The sequence below is a fragment of the Cucurbita pepo genome, chromosome LG09 (genome assembly GCF_002806865.2).
Source record: "Cucurbita pepo subsp. pepo cultivar mu-cu-16 chromosome LG09, ASM280686v2, whole genome shotgun sequence".
NCBI classification, from domain to species: Eukaryota; Viridiplantae; Streptophyta; class Magnoliopsida; order Cucurbitales; family Cucurbitaceae; genus Cucurbita; species Cucurbita pepo.
In genome coordinates, this window is record NC_036646.1 from 80,549 (window position 1) to 104,892 (window position 24,344).

At 38.6% G+C, this 24,344-nt stretch overlaps 5 protein-coding genes across 5 annotated transcripts; 2 read left to right on the forward strand and 3 right to left on the reverse strand.

Moving 5' to 3' along the window:
- The first annotated feature begins 341 nt into the window (after nt 1-341).
- LOC111802124 (ATPase family AAA domain-containing protein 1-B-like) lies at nt 342-5,171 on the forward strand. The gene is made up of 5 exons (XM_023686390.1): nt 342-719; nt 1,234-1,534; nt 3,830-3,988; nt 4,205-4,500; nt 4,707-5,171. The coding sequence occupies exons 1-5, from the start codon at nt 522-524 to the stop codon at nt 4,905-4,907; spliced, it is 1,155 nt and encodes a 384-aa protein (XP_023542158.1). The 5' UTR covers nt 342-521; the 3' UTR covers nt 4,908-5,171.
- An 826-nt stretch (nt 5,172-5,997) lies between these two features.
- Nucleotides 5,998-8,183, forward strand: LOC111801967 (pentatricopeptide repeat-containing protein At3g49240, mitochondrial-like). Its single transcript, XM_023686217.1, has one exon. It carries the CDS (start codon nt 6,059-6,061, stop codon nt 7,922-7,924), a length of 1,866 nt encoding a protein of 621 aa, XP_023541985.1. The 5' UTR covers nt 5,998-6,058; the 3' UTR covers nt 7,925-8,183.
- Nucleotides 8,184-8,250: 67 nt separating this feature from the next.
- On the reverse strand, nt 8,251-11,297 carry LOC111801970 (E3 ubiquitin-protein ligase SINAT5-like). Its single transcript, XM_023686220.1, has 3 exons — nt 10,704-11,297; nt 9,249-9,635; nt 8,251-8,805 (listed from the first exon to the last, which is right to left on the reverse strand). Exons 1-3 carry the CDS (start codon nt 10,950-10,952, stop codon nt 8,446-8,448), a joined length of 996 nt encoding a protein of 331 aa, XP_023541988.1. The 5' UTR covers nt 10,953-11,297; the 3' UTR covers nt 8,251-8,445.
- Nucleotides 11,298-11,582: 285 nt separating this feature from the next.
- Nucleotides 11,583-14,316, reverse strand: LOC111801968 (E3 ubiquitin-protein ligase SINAT5-like). The gene is made up of 3 exons (XM_023686218.1): nt 13,665-14,316; nt 12,541-12,927; nt 11,583-12,185 (listed from the first exon to the last, which is right to left on the reverse strand). The coding sequence occupies exons 1-3, from the start codon at nt 13,911-13,913 to the stop codon at nt 11,826-11,828; spliced, it is 996 nt and encodes a 331-aa protein (XP_023541986.1). The 5' UTR covers nt 13,914-14,316; the 3' UTR covers nt 11,583-11,825.
- A 578-nt stretch (nt 14,317-14,894) lies between these two features.
- On the reverse strand, nt 14,895-23,977 carry LOC111801971 (CLP protease regulatory subunit CLPX1, mitochondrial-like). The gene is made up of 15 exons (XM_023686221.1): nt 23,157-23,977; nt 23,012-23,070; nt 21,661-21,761; nt 20,469-20,547; nt 20,034-20,085; nt 19,708-19,782; nt 19,527-19,604; nt 19,264-19,320; nt 19,021-19,091; nt 18,827-18,926; nt 18,040-18,144; nt 17,439-17,501; nt 17,146-17,268; nt 15,327-15,467; nt 14,895-15,246 (listed from the first exon to the last, which is right to left on the reverse strand). The coding sequence occupies exons 1-15, from the start codon at nt 23,709-23,711 to the stop codon at nt 15,166-15,168; spliced, it is 1,740 nt and encodes a 579-aa protein (XP_023541989.1). The 5' UTR covers nt 23,712-23,977; the 3' UTR covers nt 14,895-15,165.
- Nucleotides 23,978-24,344: the final 367 nt, after the last annotated feature.

The window sequence follows — 24,344 nt, forward strand, 5'->3', positions numbered from 1 at the left end:
CCAATACTTGATCCGAAGTCAAGGGCCCAATACTTGATCCGAAGTCAAGGGCCCAATACTTGATCCGAAGTCAAGGGCCCAATACTTGATCCGAAGTCAAGGGCCCAATACTTGATCCGAAGTCAAGGGCCCAATACTTGATCCGAAGTCAAGGGCCCAATACTTGATCCGAAGTCAAGGGCCCAATACTTGATCCGAAGTCAAGGGCCCAATACTTGATCCGAAGTCAAGGGCCCAATACTTGATCCGAAGTCAAGGGCCCAATACTTGATCCGAAGTCAAGGGCCCAATACTTGATCCGAAATCAAGACGAAACTCAATTCCTTTCGCCTTCACTTTCTCCTTCTCCACTTCTGCGGTCCCTTCCGTCTCCCGAGACCGAGGGGCTCCCTGTTTAATTCTCTTCGTCGCTTCTGGTTTCATAATTCGCGGGAGAGAATTCCCAGCTTCGTTTGTTGTTGAATTTCGTGGAAGCTTTCACCCGCTCTTTGCTGCTTGTTTTTGTTGGGAGAGAATCCTCCATGGGGGTTTCATCAGAGACCAAGTTCTTGCAGGAGCTCATACTCTACGCAGCCAGTGCCGCTTTAAGTTGTTTGGTATTGTTCGCAGGCCTTCGACACCTTGACCCCAACCGTGAGGCTTCAAAGAAAGCTCTCGAGCATAAGAAGGAGATAGCCAAACGCTTGGGCCGCCCACTTATTGAGACTAACCCTTATGAGGTACCTGTTTCGTTCTTTCTGATTGAGGAAAAAGAAATGAATGCAACAAAGTAGCTTCTTTATTGTTCTAAACGGGAACACGACATTTATTTCTATCTTTGTTATCATTTATCTTTGCAGCTTCCTGTAGAGGACTAGCTTGTTTTAAATGTTCTATGATCGGTTCTATTCATTACTCGAGGTTCTTGTTATATTGTTTGCACTTGACGTATGGGCTGTGGGTTCGGTCCAAAATCTCACATCTAGTAAATGTCTTCTACTATTTTATGTGTAAGAAGTTTGCTTTCTTGCATGTATTTGTTCATGGGATTGATATGCCGATTATGGTGTGAAATTTACTGCATAGTCTAGGAAAAGGTGATAATTAACGGAAGAATGTGTACTGTTTAAGCTCAATGCACGTGGATTCATGATGCATGAATCTTTACTTTAACTTGGAATTCATAATACTACCCATTCTCATTTGAATCCCTCGATCGTTATCGTTTCTCCCTGATCATTTTTCTTTCTACAGGATGTCATTGCCTGTGATGTTATAAATCCCGATCACATCGATGTGGAATTTAACTCTATTGGAGGATTGGAGACTATCAAGCAAGCATTATATGAACTTGTGATACTTCCTCTTAAGAGACCTGAGTTATTTTCACACGGGAAGCTTTTAGGACCCCAGAAAGGCGTATTGCTTTATGGGCCACCTGGTACAGGAAAAACTATGCTTGCAAAAGCTATTGCAAAGGAGTCGGGAGCAGTTTTTATTAATGTTAGGATTTCAAATCTGATGAGCAAGTGGTTTGGTGATGCACAGAAGCTTGGTAAGCTTGAAAGTTTTAGATCATTCTTTAACCACATTCTTGGCTCAAGGTTTTCCTTGCTCATTCTGGAAAAATATGCTTTATTATGCGAGTATTGCTTCAACTTTATGGCGTAGTTTGCAACAAGCTAGCTAGGTTACACGGTCAAGATGAACGAACAATTTAGATCCTTAAATGCTGTTTTCATCATGCTTTGTAGTGAGATTTGCTTAATATATATATTTGTTGGCTCAAGTGATTTTCTTCAATGAGCTCTGAAGCTTACCGAAAAAAAGACCTTCCAATTAATTGCATCTAATTCATTAGTTTTGTATTATCAAATTATTCAAAGAATAAATTACAATCTAAGAACTGCACTCCTTGTAGCTGGTATGGTAAAAAAGATTCTTTTAGTTGATCAGGCCATGTAAGTTAATGATGTGGAATCTAGTTTGTTCTCCAATATTGATGCAGAACAAAACTAGAAACCGGGAATCAATTATTATTATAAAACAATACCCTTATCTGCTTCTATATGGAAACTCGTTGTAGTTTTGCATATTTTAGGTGTTGGTTTTTTATTGATTGTTGAGATAAAAATTGCAATCATACTTAGTTTTGAAGATTTGATTGCCTTATATGTCATGACTAAGAAATCATAGCAATGGCTGTGACATTGTCACCTATTGCTGAATTATAGCTGTCCAACATTTTTTTTTTTTGTCTCTCCCTATTATTAAGTTAGGCATCAATGTGATTGGAACTAAAAGTAGGAGTCCTAACCCTCTTTGCATTGTGAGAGGAACTATAAGTAGACATTAAATGTATCAGGAAGTTGTTTACTGTCATCACCCTCTTTCCCTCCCCCACAGCCATACAGCCTCTATTTTATTGCACTACTTCCCCTCAAATATACCCACCATTTTTCTAATTGTTCTTCTCACTCCCCTTGATCTACAAGCGAGGCCTTAGCACCCACACTAGTTTTTGGCTCCTGTCTCCTTTTGTTTGCCAAGCTCCTTCCGTGAAAAAAAAAAACTAAAGACCTTTTTATATAGCCTTTTGTGCATTTGTCAGCATTCTTTAGAATGGTTGTCAACATTCAGCCATCGTCTACTTAGGATTGTGAGTGTTTGATATCTTCTGTATAGGATTCATTTTTTTGGTGGCTCTGTCCAGGTTCGACTTGCCTTTTTCCTCTAGTTTCTACTCAAACATCATTGTTGCTTGGAATTTTATTACTTTCATTTGTTACTTCCATTCATCAATCTTTAGGACCTGATTGTCCCAACTTAGTATTAATATATTTTTTTAACCTATTTTTGAATCTCTTTTATCACCAGGATGCATTAATTCCTGAGTTAATTTTAGCAGTAGGCTTTGCACTTCTAGTAGAAATTCCATATGAAATCTATGGCGAGAATGAATGCTCCAATACCTATTTGATGGGAATAAAAAATGGGAGGGAAAATTAATAGAAAATGTTGTTATATGAGAAAGGGAATTTACAATATTCAAGCATTTGAGAAGCTAGAACTCCCCCAATAAAACAACTCCCAAAGATTTAGTTACCATCCCAACACAATCGCATGTCAGAGCAGCAACCACCATCGCAAAGACCAAGACATAAAGGATAACTTAGAGAATAGACACTATACTAGCAATTTTATTGCTAACTGGAGGTTTTTTCATCCCGTTTACTGTTATGTCAGGTTTATGTTCTGGTTTGCAGAATGACATTGGTGCTGCATTTATATTATTATGACTCAGGTTTTGTATTATTCTGTTACTTGATCAACTATCCTTCTGATGGTAATTACTAGTGTTATGGAAGTATACAATATTCAAGTGCTGAGTAAGCTTTTCAAGGCATGAGGCAATCAATCCCTTATGCAACATGATTTTTGCTTGCCAGGAAGAAACGCAGAAGTTCCTCATCTGAGTAAAGAGAGGCACGTTAAAATTAACTGAAAAAACAGTTATATGTTGATGGCAGGGGATGCGATCAATGAATGGATCAAGGAGGCTTTATTCATGTCATCCTATATTAAGGAAGAAGCCCACCGGGGATGACTTGCTTTTGATCTGCGTAAAAGTAGAATATTGTGTAGCCATGTATGACCTATGAAATACACAATTAGGTGTAAATATATCTTCTTCAGTGACAATATAGCAATTAAATACATAAGAATACTAGGTCTACTTTGAATTGATTATTGCATTAAAAAATTATATAATTGACCATAATCAGACACAAATGCTATTTTGTCCTTTGTTGCCTTGATGTTCTAACTCATATGAAGTATTATTTTGCAGTGGCTGCTGTATTTAGCTTGGCTTATAAACTTCAGCCTTCTATTATCTTTATTGATGAGGTCGACAGTTTCTTGAGTCAACGACGCTCTAGTGATCATGAAGCTTTGTCAAACATGAAAACTGAGTTTATGGCTTTGTGGGATGGATTTACCACAGATCGTGAGTTTCTAGGACTATTGATTTTTTTTTTTTTAAGTGATAGTTGGTGTGCTTTTATAATTCATCACAAAAATTAACATTTAAAAATTGAGATAAAAGAAGGAAATATTCTTTGTCTGTTAGTATATTGGCCGTGACCCTTTTTTTAATATCTAATTTGCTATACTCGTTTGTTGGATAAGCTCTTTCTTGATGAATTCTATTCTGGTTCTACAGAGAATGCACGCGTAATGGTCCTTGCTGCTACCAATCGTCCTTCAGAACTTGATGAAGCAATTTTAAGACGACTTCCTCAGGCATTTGAAATTGGGATACCTAACAATCGGGAGAGGGCTGAGATACTAAAGGTGATTTTGAAGGGTGAGAGGGTTGAAGACAACGTTGACTATGATCACATAGCTAACTTATGCGAGGGGTATACTGGTTCAGATCTTCTCGAGCTCTGCAAGAAAGCGGCATATTTCCCAATCAGGGATCTACTGGATGAAGAAAAGGAAGGAAAACAATCTAATGTAAGTTATCATCAACCTTGTTTGCCTTGTTTCTGATGTTTTATCTGCCAGCCTTGGTCAACGTTTCTATTTGAATCAATGTTAAAGTATTGGGTATCCTTTGGATTGGAAGTGTTATTTATATTCTAAATTTGAGCGGTCTTGCAATATTCTTTTTGACCATTTTTTGGACGTTACTCAGTTTCTTTCACATGATTACTTTTCAGTCACCGAGGCCACTGTCACAGTCAGATTTGGAGACCGCTCTCTTCTCATCGAGAAAGACAAAGGTTGTTGCTAGTGAGTACGCTGGATTAGGGTCGCAACAGACAGAACTGAGTGATTCTCATATTCGAGCAGTGTTGAGCGAGTTCTCGAAGTTTGGCATTTCTCCAGAAAATGTTGGATCAGACGAAGATGACTCTTGAGAGAGATCCCGACTGTTCTCCACATTGGTGCAGAAAAAAAGACGACCGTGGGGAGGGAGAGGTTTCTGTTTCATTTATTACATTAACGCCATAGTTTTAACATTGATGATTCTATAATCGTTACAAGGAAAAGCCGCGGAAATACGTAGCCTTGTTGATGAGTTTGAATAGCTTTGTTTTTTAATACCATATCATACATTGGAGAGTCATTTTTGGACTATTGTGTCTAAATTCTATTGAGTTATTGCTCTTGTGCGATTCCTCTCATTCTCTCTCAATTAACTCTTGAAATGATCAATATTTAGGGTTGGAATGTTCAAAGGCTTAGAATGTCAAAAGGTTTGCAACATCCTCATTCGATACCTTACTCTTCTGAAACTACAGGCAATCCTTCTTTGCACCAATTGCAGAGACCCCCTTGGATTATCAGTCTCCTTGGTTTGGTCTGAGGGAATTTTTTTCTCTGTTTGTGTGAAAGGTCTGAGTGTAAGGTGATAGGAAGGAAGTGTTGAGGAGAATACAGTAGGGGAGAGTTGGAGAATAGGGTGGCAAGAAGATGAAGACGAAGGTAGGGGCAGTGAGGCGAAAACAGCTAACTAAACTAAGGAGAGCACGGCTAGATATTTGCGAGCTTGTGGGCTAAAGTGACTGTGGTCTTAGATTTCTCATAATTCCCACCTTATGCTTGTTGTTGATATTTTACGTATACCCATTTCGACATACATTTCCTTCATCTTCGACTTTTCAGCTTTATAGTAACTTTATTGAATATTACTGACTCCGTTGATAGTTTGGAGAGACACCAGACCGGCATAACATTTGTTAATGTTATATTGTTAGATATCTATTTAACTCGTAGAAATGGTTGTCAGAAACAAAATCGAAATAATATACCCAAGATGTGAAATAAACATACCTACAAATTAATTTCGCATATTGGTCGATTTATTTTTAATTAGACAAAATTAAAAATACTGTTTTAGAAAGCCTATGGGCTTTCAGAAAATAGGTACATGGGCCATAAGGGCCATAAGGCCCTCGATTGTTTGGGACTTTAAGAAAACACTTATTTAAATTCATTCCCTACATATTATCACCCAAAACCCTTCTTAACTCCTCACCGATTCTCTGAAATCCGGCGAAAATTATCGATGGCATTATCGAAACCTTCCTTCTTGACGCACCTCAAAACCCTAACCGGATCCCACCATTTGCTCCGGCACCATGCACCGGCTCCTCCCCTCGTCGCCCTTCGTTTTCTCTCTTTTGCTACGCCGGAGGAAGCTGCTGCCGAACGACGCCGTCGGAAGCGCCGCCTCCGCATCGAACCTCCTCTCTCGTCCTCCTCTGCTACTCGCCCTCAATCGCAGCCTCCTAAACCTCAATCCCCACAAAACCCTAATGCCCCCAAACTCCCTGAGCATATCTCTGCTCTCTCTGGTAATCGCCTTAACCTCCACAACCGCATTCTCACTCTCATTCGTGAAAATGATCTGGAAGAAGCCGCGCTTTTCACCCGCCATTCCATTTACTCCAATTGTCGACCCACGATCTTCACCGTCAATGCCGTTCTCAATGCACAGCTTCGCCAATCAAAGTACTCCGATTTGCTTTCACTCCACCGGTTTATTACACAGGCTGGTGTCGCTCCCAATATTATTACTCACAATTTGATTTTTCAGACGTATTTGGATTGTCGTAAGCCGGATACGGCAATGGAACACTATAAGCAGTTGATCAATGATGCGCCTTTCAACCCGTCGCCCACGACTTACAGGATCTTGATTAAGGGGTTGGTAGATAACAACAAATTGGAGAGGGCAATGGAGCTGAAAGAGGAAATGACTGTGAAAGGTTTCGTTCCAGACCCTATTATTTATCATTATCTGATGGTGGGCTGTCTGAAAAATTCGGATCCCGATGGCGTTTTTAAGCTATGTGAAGAATTGAAGGAGAAATTAGGAGGGGCTGTGGAAGATGGAGTTGTTTATGGAAGCTTGATAAAGGGGTACTTTATAAGAGGAATGGAGGAGGAAGCAATGAAATTTTATGAGCAGACTGTGGGTGTTAATTCAGAAGTTAAGATGAGCGCCATTGCGTACAATTCTGTGCTTGATGCGTTATGCAAGAATGGAAAGTTTGATGAGGCCTTGGTGTTGTTTGATAGGATGATAAAGGAGCACAGTCCGCCCAGGCGTTTGACATTGAACTTGGGAAGCTTTAATGTGATAGTTGATGGATACTGCACAGAAGGGAGATTCAGAGATGCCATTGAAATATTCGAGAAGATGGGTGATTATAGGTGTAGCCCAGATACTTTATCATTCAATAATTTGATCGAACAATTATGTAATAATGGAATGTTGGCTGAAGCCGAGGAGCTCTATGGATCGATGGGTGATAAGGGAGTCAGCCCTGACGAGTTTACTTATGGCTTGTTGATGGATTATTGCTTTAAAGGGAACAGGCCAGATGATGCAGCTGGATATTTTAGAAAAATGGTAGAATCCGGACTCAGACCCAATATAGTCGTTTATAATAGATTGGTAGATGAGTTGGTCAAATTAGGGAAAATTGAGGAAGCAAATTCTTACTTTGACATGATGGTGAAGAAGATCAAGATGGATGCCTCAAGCTATCGTTTTATAATTAAGGCGTTAAGTGAATCCGGGAAAGTAGATGAAATACTAAATGTGGTCAATACTCTTCTGGATGACGATGGGATTGAATTTACTGAAGAGTTGCAGGAGTTTGTAAGAGGTGAGCTGAGGAAGGAAGACAGAGAAGGGGATTTAGCTAAAGTTATGGAAGAGAAAGAAAGAGTGAAAGCTGAAGCGAAGGCGGCAGACGCTGAGGCGGCAGAGGCACAGAAGAGAAGTGCTAAAGCTGCGGTCTCTTCTTTACTGTCATCCAAGTTGTTTGGGAACAAGGAAGGTGAGAAGGAATCTGCAGAGAACGAAATGCAATCTGGTCAGGAAGACACTGGTAAGACTGCACTACAGGAATCTAACCCTTGAAGTTGCACAGTACAGGAAGAAGTAAGACGTGAGAAATGAATTGTGTGATCCCTTCTTTGTTTTTTTCCACTCTATTATTTGTTTTGCTCCATTACATGGGAACGTGATCTGCTTTCCGTTTCTCCTAACCAATTAGGCTGGAGTTAGAACCTGTTTAGTTTAGTTGTACATTTTATCCTGTATCTGTAACATTTTTGCTTCTAATGTCAATCTAATCTGTCGGAGCTTCCACTGATTCGATGGAGCATCATTCGTGCGATCCTATTGAGATAACCCCTTTATCTTTACGCCTGAAGTAATTTCTTTTATAGGACGGCGAAAGCAAGGATCCACGCAAATCCTCTTACAAGTTAGTGAATGTTACAACTTTAGCAAACATCTCTATCAAGAATTATCAACATCATCGGTATTTTACAATTAAAAAATCGCCCGTTACAATATATGAGGAAAGGTAAGAATAGGTACAAAGCGAAGCAGTGTCTAAACACCCGAAGAGCCAGGCATTGAGCAGCACTTCACTTTTAGCTACAAAGGTTCGGAATGCAGGCTCCAGCATCTGCGTTTTGTTCCTTCCATATCCTTCCTGTAACTCTTAGCTTCAGTTCCTTTCTATCCCCGCCTGAGAAGAAAAGAGCCATATTTCTTTGAATAATTAATCCATCGTGGCTGTCCCTGACTTTTCGATGACTATCTCGAATACTTCGTGGTGTACCCTCCCATATCAGTTTTCGCCCATATCCACCAACTTCGAGACTGTAGCTGTAGGTTCGTGCCTCATTCTCATCTCCCATGAATCGAAGGAAAGCCATGTAGACTGGGGCCATGCCAAGCTGAAAGGCTTCAAAGTGAAGGCAGAAATATTGACCGAAACAATGAAAAACCTGCACAATGAGAGAAGAGCAAGCCAAAAGAAACAAGGATTAATCTGAAGTATGGAGTAAAACAAGGTTAAGGTCGAAGTAACATAAAATAAAAGAGAATGATCCAAGGCAAGTTTACACATCATCAATACCTTTTTCACATCATCAACCAAATCTATGGACCAACTTTGATGGTTTATATAACTTGCAGCTTGCTATGTATTAATGTACTTTAAATCATCTTAGTAGGAGTCTCTGGATTGGGTTTGAAACCCCTCACCCTACCTTTAGTAGCTTCCAAGTTATATAATAAATACATAAATACAAATTTTACATAGACATACACAGGTGTGCATATAATGTTTATGTCACAGATAAGGAAAAATTAGGAGGATACACGAAGTTATACCCAAGACAGAGCAAATGAATTCACTTGGGGTTGAGGCCAAATATATGAGACTTACAGTAAGCATCCAAGTGGCATTCTCCACTTCCTTTGGATTGGATTTCACATAGCGATGGTTAAATGTGCATCCAGTGTGCATGTCCACCTTGTGATCGTCCCTCAGATGGGCGACAAGAAAGGGAATATCCCCAACAGCAGAGCATTCCGAGCCAGCATACGGGCAACTATAGGGTCTGAAGTTGCATAGAGCCTCATGCTTAAGTTTACTATAGTACGGAAATATCTCAGGGCATCCCAGGGAATAATACTTGCAAGGCAATTCAAGCGACTCTGCCACCTTCTCCAGTGCTAAGCACCTAATATCTCCAAGCTCTTGTCTACAAGTAGGGCAGCGATTATGAACCCGTGTTTTACAAGTAGAACATAAGGTATGTCCATTGTGGCACTGCAACATTTAGTTGGTCATACAGTTAACCAACATTGAATATGTATCTCCAATAAAATATAACATCTTATGGAAAAACAGTATATTTCCTAGAAAATTATTGGAATACAACATGCATATTCTCAACTGCTTTCATTCTGATCTGATGGTACAGATGATATACACAGAGCGAAAGCTATGATGATGGAAAACGACACCCAAGGGAAGCAAGGGGAAAATTAAATTTTCATCAGCCTACCGAAGTAATGTTTCCTCAGCAAATTGGGAGAAACTACAAGCACCTTATGCTATAAATATTGGGTTTTGAGGACAAACGGGGCAAGTATTAATCTAATCTCTGCTGGACAATCTTAGAGCTAGAAAACCTTAATAAGAAAGAGAGTTTAATGAGTACACATACAACAACATACAATAACCCAAACACTAAGATAAGTTATTTTCTAGCACACAGGAATTTTGAAACCAGCATTCCAGAATCCCCCAAATTTTCAAGACCAACGCAACAGCGACGTTTTCAGGATTTCTTTTATTTTCAAAAGTAACGTCCATTTCATGTCTCAGCGTAAACATCACCTGCAATGTAAATTTTCTGAATTCTTTCAGGAAATAAGAATAAAAGCAATGAACATCGCCATATAAGATCTTCGGGCAGCAAACGTACATAGAAAAGATCATATCGGAAACTCTAATATGCACTACAATCTCGCCTTACTTTTTCAGTTGATACAGCACTCCATATGCGCAATAAGATAGACTGACTAGTACAATCAATTATGTTTAAAGAAATAGGCAGTTATCTCCCCCACAAATGGTAAGGAAGAGAAGAAAATAAGGCATTCTCGGAGTAGTTTCTTGCAAAGAACTAGTTCTGACACCATCCACATTCACTTACTTATCGCAGAGAGTACCAGCATACAATGTCCCGCAACAAGTTCATCGATCAACACTAATCCAAAAACCCAGCAGGAAAAAAAAAACCATTTCATACCAAAATCAAAAATCCAAATTTGGGGTGTGGAGATCCATATAATCTCCATTCTGTAAGAAATTAGGGCAAGGAACACAAACCTGATGGATGGGAGGGTACATAGAATTAGTGCAGACAGGGCATTCGAGCAATTCATGGACGCTAGTCGACGGCGCAGTGGCAGTGGGGTCGTTCACAGCGCTGTTGTTGTTACCATTACGAGGCTTCGATGCTGACAACTCGGGGTGATGATGAGAGTGAGAATAAGGATGAAGAGTGTGGTGCAAATGGATGTCATCCTCATCGAGACCATCGGACGACGAGACACACTCGATACTATCCAAATCCATTTACAAAACAGAAAAGCGAAGGAGCTGAAGAAAAACCCAATTATCTAAATCCAGAATCAATCAAGATCTCAGAGAAATTTCAGGATTCCCCTCTTCAATAGTTTCCCCACTCACTCCAAATTTCTCCAGAGAGTGGGAAAGAAGCAAAGAATGAAAAGAGGGGGGAAAAAAAGGAAGGGGTAAGATTGATGGATTCCAAGGAATCAAAAAACCCTTTTACCCGAAAGATGAGGTTCTTTTCTTCGTCTAACTACCCCCTGCGTTCGGTTGTTCCTCTCTTCATAGATCATCTCTGAAATGCAGGTAAGAGAGAGAGAGAGAGCGAATCCAAAATGGGGATTATTGAAAGACCAACGAATTATATAATATATATATATATATATATATATAGCATTTTCTTAAATCTGTATTGAGTTGAGTTGGGATGTATTATACAGCATGCCATGGTCAATTGATGTAAAATAATTTACCAAAATATTAAAATTGAGATACATTTGATAAACAGGTGGGTTTAGAATTAAATTATAATGTAGGGTGTCTATCCTTCTGTAGACAATAATTAATGCAGTGTTCTACTCCTAGCACAACAATTATTGTAGACTCTATTTACAGAAGTGGATAACAAAAAAAAGAACAAAAGAATCCACTGATGTGTATTAGAGTTGCAAAGCAAACATCCATTACAACTTAATCTTTGGAAGATGGATAATAATTATGAATATCACTGCTACTTAACAACAACTCATCCATTACAATGTAATACCACCAAACCAGCAAAGCTCAAAACAGAGAGAGAGAGAGAGAGAGAGAGAGAGATTAGGTACAAACAAAGCACAGCAGCTGCACAACACACAACATTCAGAATGCTTTTCTTTAGCTACACAGGTTGGGTATGCAGACCCCAGCATCCGGGTTTTGTTCCTTCCATATCCTTCCCGTAACTCTCAGCTTCAGTTCCTTCCTATCCCCACCCGAGAAGAACAGAGCCATATTTCTTTGAATCATCAGCCCATCATGGCTATCCCTCACTTTTCGATGGCTATCTCTGATACTTCGCGGGGTGCCCTCCCATATCAGTTTTCGCCCATATCCACCCACCTCCAGACTGTAGCTGTAGGTTCGCGCCTCATTCTCGTCGCCCATGAAACGAAGGAAAGCCATATACACTGGGGCCATCCCAAGCTGAAAGGCTTCAAAGTGAAGGCAGAAGTATTGACCGAAACAATGAAAAACCTGCAAAATCAAATACAGAGCAACAAACCGCAAGAAACAAGATCAAACTAAAACTTGCATTGCAACAGTACCTTTTTCACACCATAAGAAAAAATTGTGAACCATCTTCAATGGTTTATAAAACTTAAAACTTGTAGCAGGCTATACACTACCAATGAATTTTCTCATCATACATCAATTGCTATTGACTAGTAGAAATCTTATTCTAATCTCTCCCTAATAGCTTGATTGGGTTTGTTATCCTAGCCCTCATACATCTGAACCACCCACGTGCATGTGTGTGATAAAACAATTTCTACCAAAGAAGAAAAAAAGAAAAACACTTCATAATAAAGGTCAAATACATTAGACTTACCGTAAGCATCCAAGTGGCATTCTCCACTTCCCTTGGGTTGGATTTCACATAGCGATGGTTAAATGTGCATCCAGTGTGCATGTCCACCTTGTGATCATCCCTCAGATGGGAAACAAGGAAAGGAATATCCCCAACAGCAGAGCATTCCGAGCCAGCATATGGGCAATTGTAGGGTCTGAAGTTGCACAATGCTTCGTGCTTGAGTTTACTGTAGTAAGGAAATATTTCTGGGCATCCCAAGGAATAATATCTGCAAGGCAATTCCAGTGACTCTGCCACCTTCTCCAGTGCTAAGCACCTAATGTCTCCAAGCTCTTGTCTACAAGTAGGGCAACGATTATGAACCCGTGTTTTACATGTAGAACATAATGTATGTCCATTGTGGCACTGCAACATTTAGTTGATTATACAGTTAACCCACATTTGCATACAAGCCTCGGATACATATCAAAAACAAAGTATACATCCCATGAATGCTTTAAGACGATATTGGGATATAACAAGCATCTTCTTAACAGCTCTCATCCTGACGGTACCAAAACGAACATGCTACCAAATGATGCAAGAGGAAAGATGAAGATAACTGAAATGACGGGAAATGACACTCTAAAAAAGAAATGGGATACTAAAGTTTAATCAGCCAGTCAAAATCCTGTTTATAACTAAACCCAAAAATCTCCTTAGAAAGTGGGTTCAAACAACCAGCATATTATACTAGAAACAATGGTCTTCAAGCACAAACAGGTCAAGTACTAATCTCATCTCAATTATATAGCCTAGTGTTAGAAAACCTAAAGAAAGAAGTACGAGAGATGTTTATGTTTTATGGTTACAACATGACACAACAAATATCAAGCCAAAGACTTGACATATTTCAATATAATGTAGTTATAAACTTCATACTGAGCACTTTAAATACAAGTTAGCATTTAACACATCCATCCAAAACATTGAATGATCAGACCTTAAATCAGAAACCCAGCAGGGAAAAGATAAATCGAAGGAAATTATGTCGTCGAAAATCAAATGGAAATAGGAAGGAGGCCCTATACCTCCCCCTCCCCCTCCCCCCAGGGAAGAGGGCCATTCTGCAAGTAATTATAATTAGGGCAACAAAGCCAAACCTGATGAATGGGAGGGTACATAGAATTGGTACAGACAGGGCACTCGAGCAATTCATGGACGCTAGTGGCCGGCGCAGTGGCAGTGGGGCCTGCTACAGCGCTATTATTGTTTCCATTGCGAGGCTTGGTTGCTGACAACTCGGGATGATGATGAGAATGGGAATAAGAATGAAGAGTGTGATGCAGATGGATCTCATCCTCATCGAGACCATCGGAAGATGATACACACTCGATACTATCTAAATCCATTTACAAAACAGAAAGAAAGTACAGAACCAAAGCAAGAATGGATCAAGATCTCAGAAAATTGGAGGGTTTCCCCTCTTCAAAACTTGACCAGTTGGGTGCAGAATTCCCCCCGGAAGTCGAAAAGAAGCAAAGGCGAGGAGAGGAAAAGGGGTGGATAAAGGGATCGAAAGAACCCTTTATACCCGAAAGATGGAGGTTCCTTTCTTGGTCGTCTCTACCCCCTGGGGTTGTTCCTGTATTCCCCAGGTGTCTGAAGTGAGAGAAGAGAGAAGAGAGAAGAGAGAAGAGAGAAGAGAGAAAGGCGTTTAATGGCACCGTAGATTTGGTGATGGGAAGACTAAAACTCACATCCCACGCCCACAACATTGGTTAACACAGCTTGGGATATGTGATCATCACAGTTCATCACTCACCAAGCCCGCCACGTGCATATCTCTCTCTTTTTTTTTTTTCTCTTTCCTCTTTTTTCTTTTTCTTTTCTTTTTCCTTTCTTGTAGTTATCATCATAATATCTATTTAAGATCTTTCAATAATTATGGCAATTAAGATGCATCATTATTCTTTTAACTGTTTTTTTCTTTAAGAAAAAGAATGAATTTTAAGGTTGTCTGGCCAGCAAATGAAAGAAGCTGCCTTAATTTGTACAACTAATACATATTATCTTAGCAATTGACTTATAATTATTCATTCTATAAATATAAATACTTGTCAGCTTAAATATGTTAAGAGGCTTGTTCCAATCAGCAATTTTATTTAATTTGTATCCAAGAATGAATCACAACTAAGAAATTAAATAACTTCATTAGTGAGTGCGGGGCCTAATTAAAATCTCAAAGTGTATCTAAAAAAAAATACTCGTAGAAGTTAAAAAAAGGGCAATCATATCTTTAATTGTAGGCTCCCCTTTCCAATACATATAGTATTAGGAAAATGCAGGTTGAAAAGGGGAATATCAACCTTGGATATGGATATGGCTGTGAGTGAATTTGAAGCTACAAAAGCATATTATTCCCAATGTTAACCTCATCAATCAACATTCATGGGCAAGTAAATTTTGTGCTTTTCCCACCTCTTGTACAAGGTGTAGGCTCTCAAGGCATCAGGACTTTGAAAATGAAAAACACAACACTTTCTTTTTAGAGAATCAGATAATCTGTATGACAGTAATTTCCCATTTGAGCTATTAATAAATGTGGACTAGTAATATGTACAACATTACAGTTATAATACATGGACTTTCAGAAATGGCTGGTTACATGCTGCTGGCAGCAACTGAAGGAAGATCTGTTTCACTTTCAGGTTCTGCTTCTTTTTCGGAACCCTGACTTGTAGTCTGCAAAGCCAAGTTATCAGCGTTATTAGATTGCCAGGATGGATATGTAATTGATATTGATAGAGCTTTCTATCTTCTACCTTTTGTCCTGAAAGATAGCGATCCAATGCTCCCTTTCCGTAAAGAATTTTAGCGCCACAACCCGTGCTGTCTGACCCAATGGATTCTTCATCAATGATAACAGCATCGATTATATCCTCACCTGTTCTGACATCAGGAATCTGCAATACACTCCAAGGTGATATGGTAGGTTAAAGTATAAGAAATTGTTTGTCAAATGAGTTGCTGCAGTGAAAAGAACAGAACCACTTTGACTCAGAGTAGATGTAGCTTAGTTTAGTTTACTAATGGCTTCCAAAGGAGGAAAAAAAAGAAGTGTTGTTTCATTCTTGGTCTTAGTGCACACCTGTTATTTCTGCAGTCACCGTCTTCTCAAAGCGGTGCCATCTTTACTAATGTAGTTTTCATCTACTCAGAAGGTCTTCTTTGTTACCGTATTGTATCGATTTAAAGCCATTTGCAGTCTTAAAATAATAGAGACGAGATTTATAGTGGTATTAGTTATGATCCCCCAAAGTTTTGATTGTATAGGCGGCTATCACGAATTGTGAAGATGAGCACTTTCCTGCCACTATTTAGGGCTTCCCCTAGGTGATAATTCCAACCAGTTATCCTTTCAGAGACCTATTATGGAAAAGGACCAAACTCCAAAAGCATCTTCTTCCTAAAAGAGGCACTTTTCTCTAGGGAAGAGGTTGACTCTAATTCAGACTATTTTCAGTGGGATCCTAACAAACTCTCTTTTTAGAATTTCTCCCTCTCTTAGTGATGGTTTCAAGAAGATCATGAGAGATTTCCTATAAAATTCAACAAGGGTAGGGTTCCCGTTTGATAAGGTGGGATTTGTGATAAGACCCACCGACTTAGGTGGGTTGGGCATGGGAAACTTGAGGCTTCCTAATTGGGCTTATTACTAAAATGGTTGAGCCAAATGCTTTGCACCATAGGGTTTACTGTGACTTGTGACGTGAGAAAGGGGTTCTCACCTGTTTGGATGGGTCTTGAATTTTCTGTGGCTCAATGTACATATAGGAATTACTTGGAAGCAATCTCATCTACTTGTTTCCTCATCTTTTAATGCTACTCCGTGTGATTATCGTCCTTCATTCTTTAGGGTAATTGCACATCATATAATTTTGGGTCTCCCACCTATTTTAAACAGGAAAACTTTTGATGTTTTACCTCTCCTTTCTTTGTTGGTCAGTTTTCATTACGATTCTAGGATAATTATGGATTTCCATTCATATACTGTGATTCTTCAAACGGGTTTCTTCTACATTTTCCTTTCATCTTGTGCGACCCTCAACCTTTCAGGTACTTCTTGTTTTCCTTGCTACGAAGGGTAGAGTTCCCAAGAATGTTAAAACTTTTCTACTCAGCTGGTCCTCCATGAGAGAGTTAACACTAGTGATTCAATTCATAGGCATTTGTCCAAATATGGTTTAGACTGCAGTGGCGTCTTCTTTGTTAGAATGCTTATGAGGATTTGGATCACATCCTCTGGAGACTCAACTGCGTTTTGGGATCATCCGGGGCTCATAACCGAAGGCATGCAAGCTTTTTTTTTCGTTTTTTTTTTCTTCTTTTTTTCTTTTTTCTTTTTTGTGATGGAGCACTTGGTTCAGGAGAAAAAACAATTTTAAGGTATTGAGAGGCTCTGGGGAAGGCTTGGTCTTTGGCCAAGTTCAATGTCTCTGGATTGATTGGCCAATTTTAAGGTCTTTCCACCCTATTCTTATTGATTGGAGTCCTTTTTTGTATCTGTTTAGATTTTTGTCTTCTCCTTTCTTAGGCCACTTGTATTTTTAAGTTCATATGGAGAAATAAGGAACAGCCTACCTCGTACATAGCATCCATCAATAGATTCTCCAATATTGATCGCAAACCCCGTGCTCCAGTGTTCTTAGACATTGCCTTTCTTGCAATTAATCTCAAGGCATTTTCTGTGAAGTGGAGCTTGACCTGGTGACATGTTATCCCAAGATATTAGTGTTTAAAGTTAACCAGAAAGTCGAAGTAATAACTGTACCAACACAATAGAAGGGTAATAAGTAAATGTATAATAGTACGGGTACAAAAATTCAAGTCCTCCCTTGGAATCTGAAAAGAAGGAAAAGAGCAGAATAACTTACGTCATTCATCTGGAACATCTTTCTATACTGCTTTCCCAGCGCATTTTTTGGCTCTGTCAAGACCTAAAAATGCGCAGTATGCAAGTTATGTTGAGTTGGGAAGATAACATCCATAGCAATTAAGATCAGTAAAACTTGAGAGCTTGAGAGATTATCGACTTATGTTCTTCACGATCATTAATTTACTAACCAAATATCAGCGAAGAGGCATATTATTCCACATATCTTGCAAGCATGACAATAAAAGAATGTGGACTGGACCTACCATAAACTTGTGCAGCTAAAAGAATGCAAACTGAAACTACAACCATCTTGTGCAGCTAGATCTCACCATGCAATCAGTGAATTTTGGATTTTCTTATTTAAAATAAATTCCATGACTCCCCACGGTAGCAACAGAATCGGGGAAAGTATACATAAAAGACAGTTATTTTCTATTCAATTAGAATCGGGGAAAGTATACATAAAAGACAGTTATTTTCTATTCAATTAGTATTAGTTCGGGAGATCTTGGTTGACCCAACACTAGATGAATACATGAATACATGAGGGCTATCTTTCAGAATAAATGATCACAAGAAGAACAAAATATAGAATATACCTGAACAAGTTGGTCTTCTGTTAGGGCTGACAAACTGACGAGGATGGGGAATCGACCAACAAATTCGGGTATTAACCCATATGCAATGAGGTCACTACTTTCAACCTACCAAAATATAAATTCTCTATGAAAAAACAGTAAGAGAATGATAGAAACAAGACACAAATGGATATCTATTCTAAATTGGCAGAATTTGGTGTACAATCATATTGAAGTCAGAGTTGGGAGAGGAGACAAAACTCTGTTTTTGAAAGATGTTTGGTTTTAGTCTACATATCCCTCTCTTTACCATCTCTCTCAAAAAAGTGGCCCCCAATGCTGATCTTCGGAATCGAAGTGCTGGTTCTTGGAACCTTTTCTTGAGAAGAAATCTTAATGAAGTTGAAATTGAAGAATGGGCTTCCCTATCTCATCTACTTTTGACCTTCATAGTCAAAGATCAAGAGGATAGATGGTTTTGAGCGTTAGAGAAGAATGGGGTTTTTTTCTACAAGTTCACCAACTCAAAAGCTTGCTTCCACTAGTAATTTGATAGATTCGCCTTTTTATCAACAGTTATGGAAGGCCGTCCTCCAAAACTTTTCTAAATTTAAATGCTTGGGCCCTTCTTTGTTTAAAAAATTTCTCCATGTCCAAATTTTAAAAATAAAAAAAAAAGAAAGAACACGTAAAATAGTGTGTTGGACACGTGTCGGGATGTATCCGTGCCTGACACAGACTCAGGCTTAAAATGAAGTGTCCATGTTTCATTGCTGTTATTTATAAACTGAAAGTGGTCTGCACTTACAGTCTCCAATAGTGAAGAAGTAACGATGGCATCTGTAACACCACTTGCCCTCATGTTTGCACGAACTGGGGCCCCAAACCCTAAAGAAGAATCTTGTCGCCTGAATTGAAGAAAAAGTCCTCCCAGGTTATAAACTAACGTAAGTAATTGGTACTGAAATGAGTAAACTAGGGTAGCTATTACATGCAGATAACCTTTCTGAGATAGTTTTTTCTAAGTCAATGAAGGCACCCCCACATATGAAGAGAATGTCCTTAGTATCAATCTGCAAAGAAACATTTCATAATGACTATCTATAATGATCACTATTTAAACTCCTAAGCCAATTATTGTTCATATCATTATAATAAAGATAAGTGGAGAAACACATCTAAAGGCTCACTGTTCTTTTATTCCCTTGCTAGGAAAGCAAATTCCTTCAAATTACAACCACCTACCTGGATATTTTCACCTCTGGGATGCTTTCTTGCACCTTTCTCAGGCACGTTTACAATCTAGATATAAAAAAAATATATATATCACATATGAGCTCACCACAAACAACTAGAGAACAAAAAATATATACTACGAAAGGCTCTAGTCCAAATTAGAATTCCTGATTTCATTCTCGCCATCGCAATGGTTTCAATGGCATCACAAGTCACGTGTGCCTGCTGCACATAATCATAAAACTTCATCTACAATGAATTGCAAAACTTACCGTTCCTTCTAGCATTTTTAATAATGCCTGCTGCACGCCCTCTCCTGACACATCTCTGCTAATGTTAAGGCTCTCTGCCTGCCTCATACAAATGCAATAGAATTATCAGGCAAAGAAAATTTACATCAGTCCTTCCTCAGAAGATGGGGAGGGAAAGGTGAATATAAGAATCGAGGAGAACCTTCTTGGTAATTTTATCAACTTCGTCTATGTAAACAATGCCCTGCTGTGCAGCTGCCACATTATAATCAGCAACCTGACATTTAAATACATATAAGAACAATATCAAGAAAGGAGAATATTAAGAACCGGAGCCAAAACGAAGTTACAGGTTCTGAACTAAGTATTGGAAAATAATTTTTTATTTAAGAATTAAACCAAATGAAAAAGAATATACTGTACGGTAATGGTTTGATTACAGAAAGAAAGAGTGTATGCTGCATGGTCTTGATTATAATTGACATATTGGATGTGAAGTGAAAAGTTTAACTGTACTCTGGTGCATACCATCAGAAGTTTGTACAATATAGACTCCACGTCTTCTCCAACATATCCCGCCTACACACAGCAACAAAAATATCCAACTAAAACATTATAAATTCAACCAGAAAACGTCAGTGACTGGAAGCAACTTGATACTCTATCTTAAGAACTATAGATGAATAACTCCAGGTTCCAAACTGAAAGAGATTTACCTTTTGAATCATTAACAATTTATAGTTAACGTAGGCAAGACACTACAATGATTGAATTTAGTGGACCTAGAAACTAGCGGGTATATAAGACTCGTGGAACAGAAACATATATCTTTGTGCCATCAACATCCCAGAAAGTTAAATGAAATATCCAGAACACAGCAAAGGTTACTTGCCCATGAAAAACACAACTAACCCTATTAAGAACTAAATTTTTTATGCAAAAAAAAAAAAAAAAAAAAAAAAAAANGTTAGGGTAGTTGCATCTGCAATAACAAAAGGAACATTAACAAAGCGTGCCAAGGTTTTAGCGAGAAGTGTTTTCCCTGTCCTTGAAACAAATATTAAGTAGAATAAGAAAGAATTATATAAGAGTTCACAATAATTAGAGACGATATTAGACAGCAAACAAAAACTAATTGACCAATGTTTAATAGAGCAGTAATTGAAGGAATGTGTCATGTTTGGAGGAGCATTGCAATAATGAGTTTTAGCTTTTAGGATTTGATACGGTTAGAGATAGGGCTTCTAAGAGGCTCAACTAGATGGAAGAAGGTTACCACACAAGGGAAGGCTTACTCCTGCAAAATCAGTTCTCTTCAGCATGCCTACCAATTACATGTCCCTTTACCAAACCCGAACTAAAGCATCCAGACTCTATGAAGAAAATATGGGCCCTTTGGGCAAGAGTAGACACCAACTCCGGGAGCCACTTTTGGTTGGTGGGAAAAAAGGCACTATTCCATTCATAGGGAGAATGGCCTTAGCATAGGAAATCTTTGGGGAAGAAAATAGGCTAAATCAATTTGGTTGAATCAATTAAAACCCCAAACTAATGATTGTATGAATTTAAACCTTAAACTTTCATGAGTGAATCAATTTAGACCTTCCATTAGTATTTTATAGCTAGTTTGACTTTATTCCATTTCAAATCAACTCAAAATCACTTAAATAACATCATTCTTCTCCTAAAGTCCTAACAAAATAGCAAGAAAAATTATCACGGAATTACTTCTAAATAAGTAGAAAAATAGAGGAAGACGAGAGATAAAAAATTGCTAACTAATGAAAAACTCATATTATCCATTTAGTTCCAATATTTTTCCCTATTTTATGTCCATCCCCGTATTAAGAGAGGTTTTATACAAGAGTGAAAGTTATACATTAAGAGTCTTAAAACCTAAATTGATGCACTAATAAAAGTTTCAGGTTTAAATTGATACAATTAATGGATTGAGATTTTATGTGATACAACCTTTAAAGTTCCGTGGTATAAATTGATTTCTTAACAAGAAAATATTTCTCTATATCTCCAAATGAATTTGGAAAGATCTTTATTCTATTTTATTTTTATCAGTTGGGACAAATCAAATTTCCAAAGATATGGTGATTATTGAACTTGAATCACATACTCTACATTTTACAAAAGTAAACTGCACCTGAGCCTGTTGGCCCCATCAGAAGGATGTTACTTTTCTCAAGTTCCACTTTATCATCATCAACAGCATCAGCTTTGTTGGTAACCGTATCTCCTGTAGGCCTAGATTGCACAAGAAAAACAAAACATTTAAAGGTCCTTCATATTTTACTTCACAGAATGAGCACATCCTCAATGAGTGTAGCAAGAGGGACACAGAGAAATCAACACCCATCTAAATAGAATATTCACAACATGTATCATTATTATTCACATGAAAACATGCACTCAACTCCCCCGGAAGGAAGGAATGAAAGCATACATCACTCTGATCATATAAACACTTACTGCTCTATAAATTCAAAACAGAAACTCAAAAGGAGAGAGAGAATGATATGAACCAAGACATCAATCATGCAATATAAACTTTAAGGAAGATGTGAAGAAAATGTTGTTAAAATTGTCAAAAGATGTTTCAATTCATGCCACATTGAAGAAGAATCAAGCTTTATTGTTATAAATTGATTGTTATAAATTTTGGGTGGGTCATAATTTAGAGTTATGATGTTCCTTTAATGCGATTTAGGACTTTTTGTTTACTTTAGGTTACATTTACATAGTACAACTTTTGAAACGGAAGGTCAAAGAGTTCATTTTAAGGCTATATAAAACCATGTATGTTGTATTTGAAAAAGAGACTTAGAAAAGGCAGTAAAAGGATTTGTGCTTTTTTTAGCCAATGGCTAAGTTTCTTTGTAATTCTATGTAGTTTAGATTGCATGTTTAAAATCATTCAAGCTTGATATGCGATCTTGCTTGTGAAGTGATTCGAATCTCAAACAAGTGTTATTGTCTTGAGATTTCGATCAGCAAGATAATCCAAATCTTACGTCCCTTGTAGGCGATTCCTTATCGGAGAATGTCTTCTTGAAGAATTGTTCTGGAAGTGGATTCACCTCAATTTTGAACTAAAAGTTACCAGTTCCCAATTTGACTGTCCAATTCAGTGTATCCTTTCTTATCATAAAATCAAGAAGACAGACTGGTAAAACTAGGCTCTGCAGGTTTTAGACTCGATAAAGACAATGATCCACTACAAGTACAGGCATCATGATATTTGTATGCATCTGTGTGTGTTTTGCCTTTGGGAGTTATCGTAAGAGTTTAACAACTATGTTAGCCACTTCCTCCCACACACCACAGAACAAGTAATGAAGAAACAAGGACAACAGATAAGTTGGTTGTGAGTTGTAATTTCTGACCAGAACTATGGACCTCAAGTAAAGCCACGCCTTACTAACTCCACCATACTTCAAAACAGTATATATATACTCGTAATAGACAGGAAGTATACAGCGTTCAAATTCAACAACCTTTGCAACGATTCATGATAGATACGCTTGTAGTGATTGTAAACACCCACAGAGAGCACCTGCAAGAGAGACCAACATTTACTTCAGACAATAAAAAGAATGTATCTGAAAGTATAAAAAATGTCCAGCCACAAACGATGATTACCTTTTTAGCTCTCTCCTGACCAATTACAAACTTATCAAGCCCCTTGGAGATTTCCTTCGGGGTTGGAAAATTAGGACCCAAACTGGAACCACCCCAACACCCATCATTCGAGTTCGCGCCAAACCCACTTCCACCAGAACCAGAGTTAGCGCTTCCACCACCGCCACCACCACGACCATCCAAGCTTGAATTACTCCCACGAATCACAATCCCATCTCCAGACCACACCTCAGGCGGGTCCCCATAAGTGCTCATAAAACAACCGCCCCTGCTCAACCTCTCATTCAGGTTCTTGTTGGGATTCGGATAAGCCCTCCGATGATCGAAAGGTTGAGTCCCGTCGTGGAGAAAGTCGCCTCTAAGTGAAACCGACTTGAAAGAGACCAAGTGGAAAGGCGAGCTGAGATAGAGGTCATTCGATTTGTTACGACTCGCGCAGTGGGAAATGGGATTGCTAGCAGAGTGAATATAATTGGAAACACAGTGTCTACAACGAGAAAGAGTTAAACTGGCAACTTCCTTGGAGGACCTGGACCTGAGAGCGGCGGCGGCCATGGGTGAAAGTAGTATTTAGCGGGAAATGAAAGGAAAAAGAGGAGAAAAGAGCTAAAAATATAAGGTCATGGAGGAAGTGAAATGGGGATTGAGAAAATTGGAAGCTAAAAGAGATGGAGAAATGAAAGATTTGGAATTGGCATCGGCATCGGCATCGGCGGGGGAGAGAAGGAAGGGAAATTGGAAGCGGATGATGAAGGAAGACACTAGGAGATATTCTCACACAACAGAAAATCACGCAGCGAGGTGAAGTTGTGACTCGTGTGCCTTCCAGATTGAATATCTAATTTGGAGGATTTGGGGAAAACGACGTCATTTCACTTACAACTCGTGTGCCTTCCAGATTGAATATCTAATTTGGAGGATTTGGGGAAAACGACGTCATTTCACTTCCGGAAAGAAGTACTGAAAATCAATTTGTTTTGTATTTTGGAGTGAGCCTTGTTTGGGCAAGCGCCTAATGATAGATCTTTGGTCCAGCTTAATAAAAAACCAAACACAAACAAGATAATTGTTTCGGCCTTGTGGGCTCACTCCCAACAAAAATCTGGCCCATCTTTGATCCACTACCAACAGCCCAAATGAGTTTCGTTCACGTATACAACATACATACATGTATATGTGTGCTCATTA

Coding starts and splice junctions, on each gene's coding strand:
- LOC111801968 (XM_023686218.1), bottom strand. CDS start 13,913: ATGGATTTAGATAGTATCGAGTGTGTATCATCTTCCGATGGTCTCGAT. Junction 12,928..13,664: donor TGTACCCTCCCATTCATCAG/GTTTGGCTTTGT, acceptor TAAATGTTGCAG/TGCCACAATGGACATACATT. Junction 12,186..12,540: donor ATGCCACTTGGATGCTTACG/GTAAGTCTAATG, acceptor TTGATTTTGCAG/GTTTTTCATTGTTTCGGTCA.
- LOC111801970 (XM_023686220.1), bottom strand. CDS start 10,952: ATGGATTTGGATAGTATCGAGTGTGTCTCGTCGTCCGATGGTCTCGAT. Junction 9,636..10,703: donor TGTACCCTCCCATCCATCAG/GTTTGTGTTCCT, acceptor TAAATGTTGCAG/TGCCACAATGGACATACCTT. Junction 8,806..9,248: donor ATGCCACTTGGATGCTTACT/GTAAGTCTCATA, acceptor CTCATTGTGCAG/GTTTTTCATTGTTTCGGTCA.
- LOC111801967 (XM_023686217.1), top strand. CDS start 6,059: ATGGCATTATCGAAACCTTCCTTCTTGACGCACCTCAAAACCCTAACC.
- LOC111802124 (XM_023686390.1), top strand. CDS start 522: ATGGGGGTTTCATCAGAGACCAAGTTCTTGCAGGAGCTCATACTCTAC. Junction 3,989..4,204: donor GGATGGATTTACCACAGATC/GTGAGTTTCTAG, acceptor CTGGTTCTACAG/AGAATGCACGCGTAATGGTC. Junction 4,501..4,706: donor AGGAAGGAAAACAATCTAAT/GTAAGTTATCAT, acceptor ATTACTTTTCAG/TCACCGAGGCCACTGTCACA.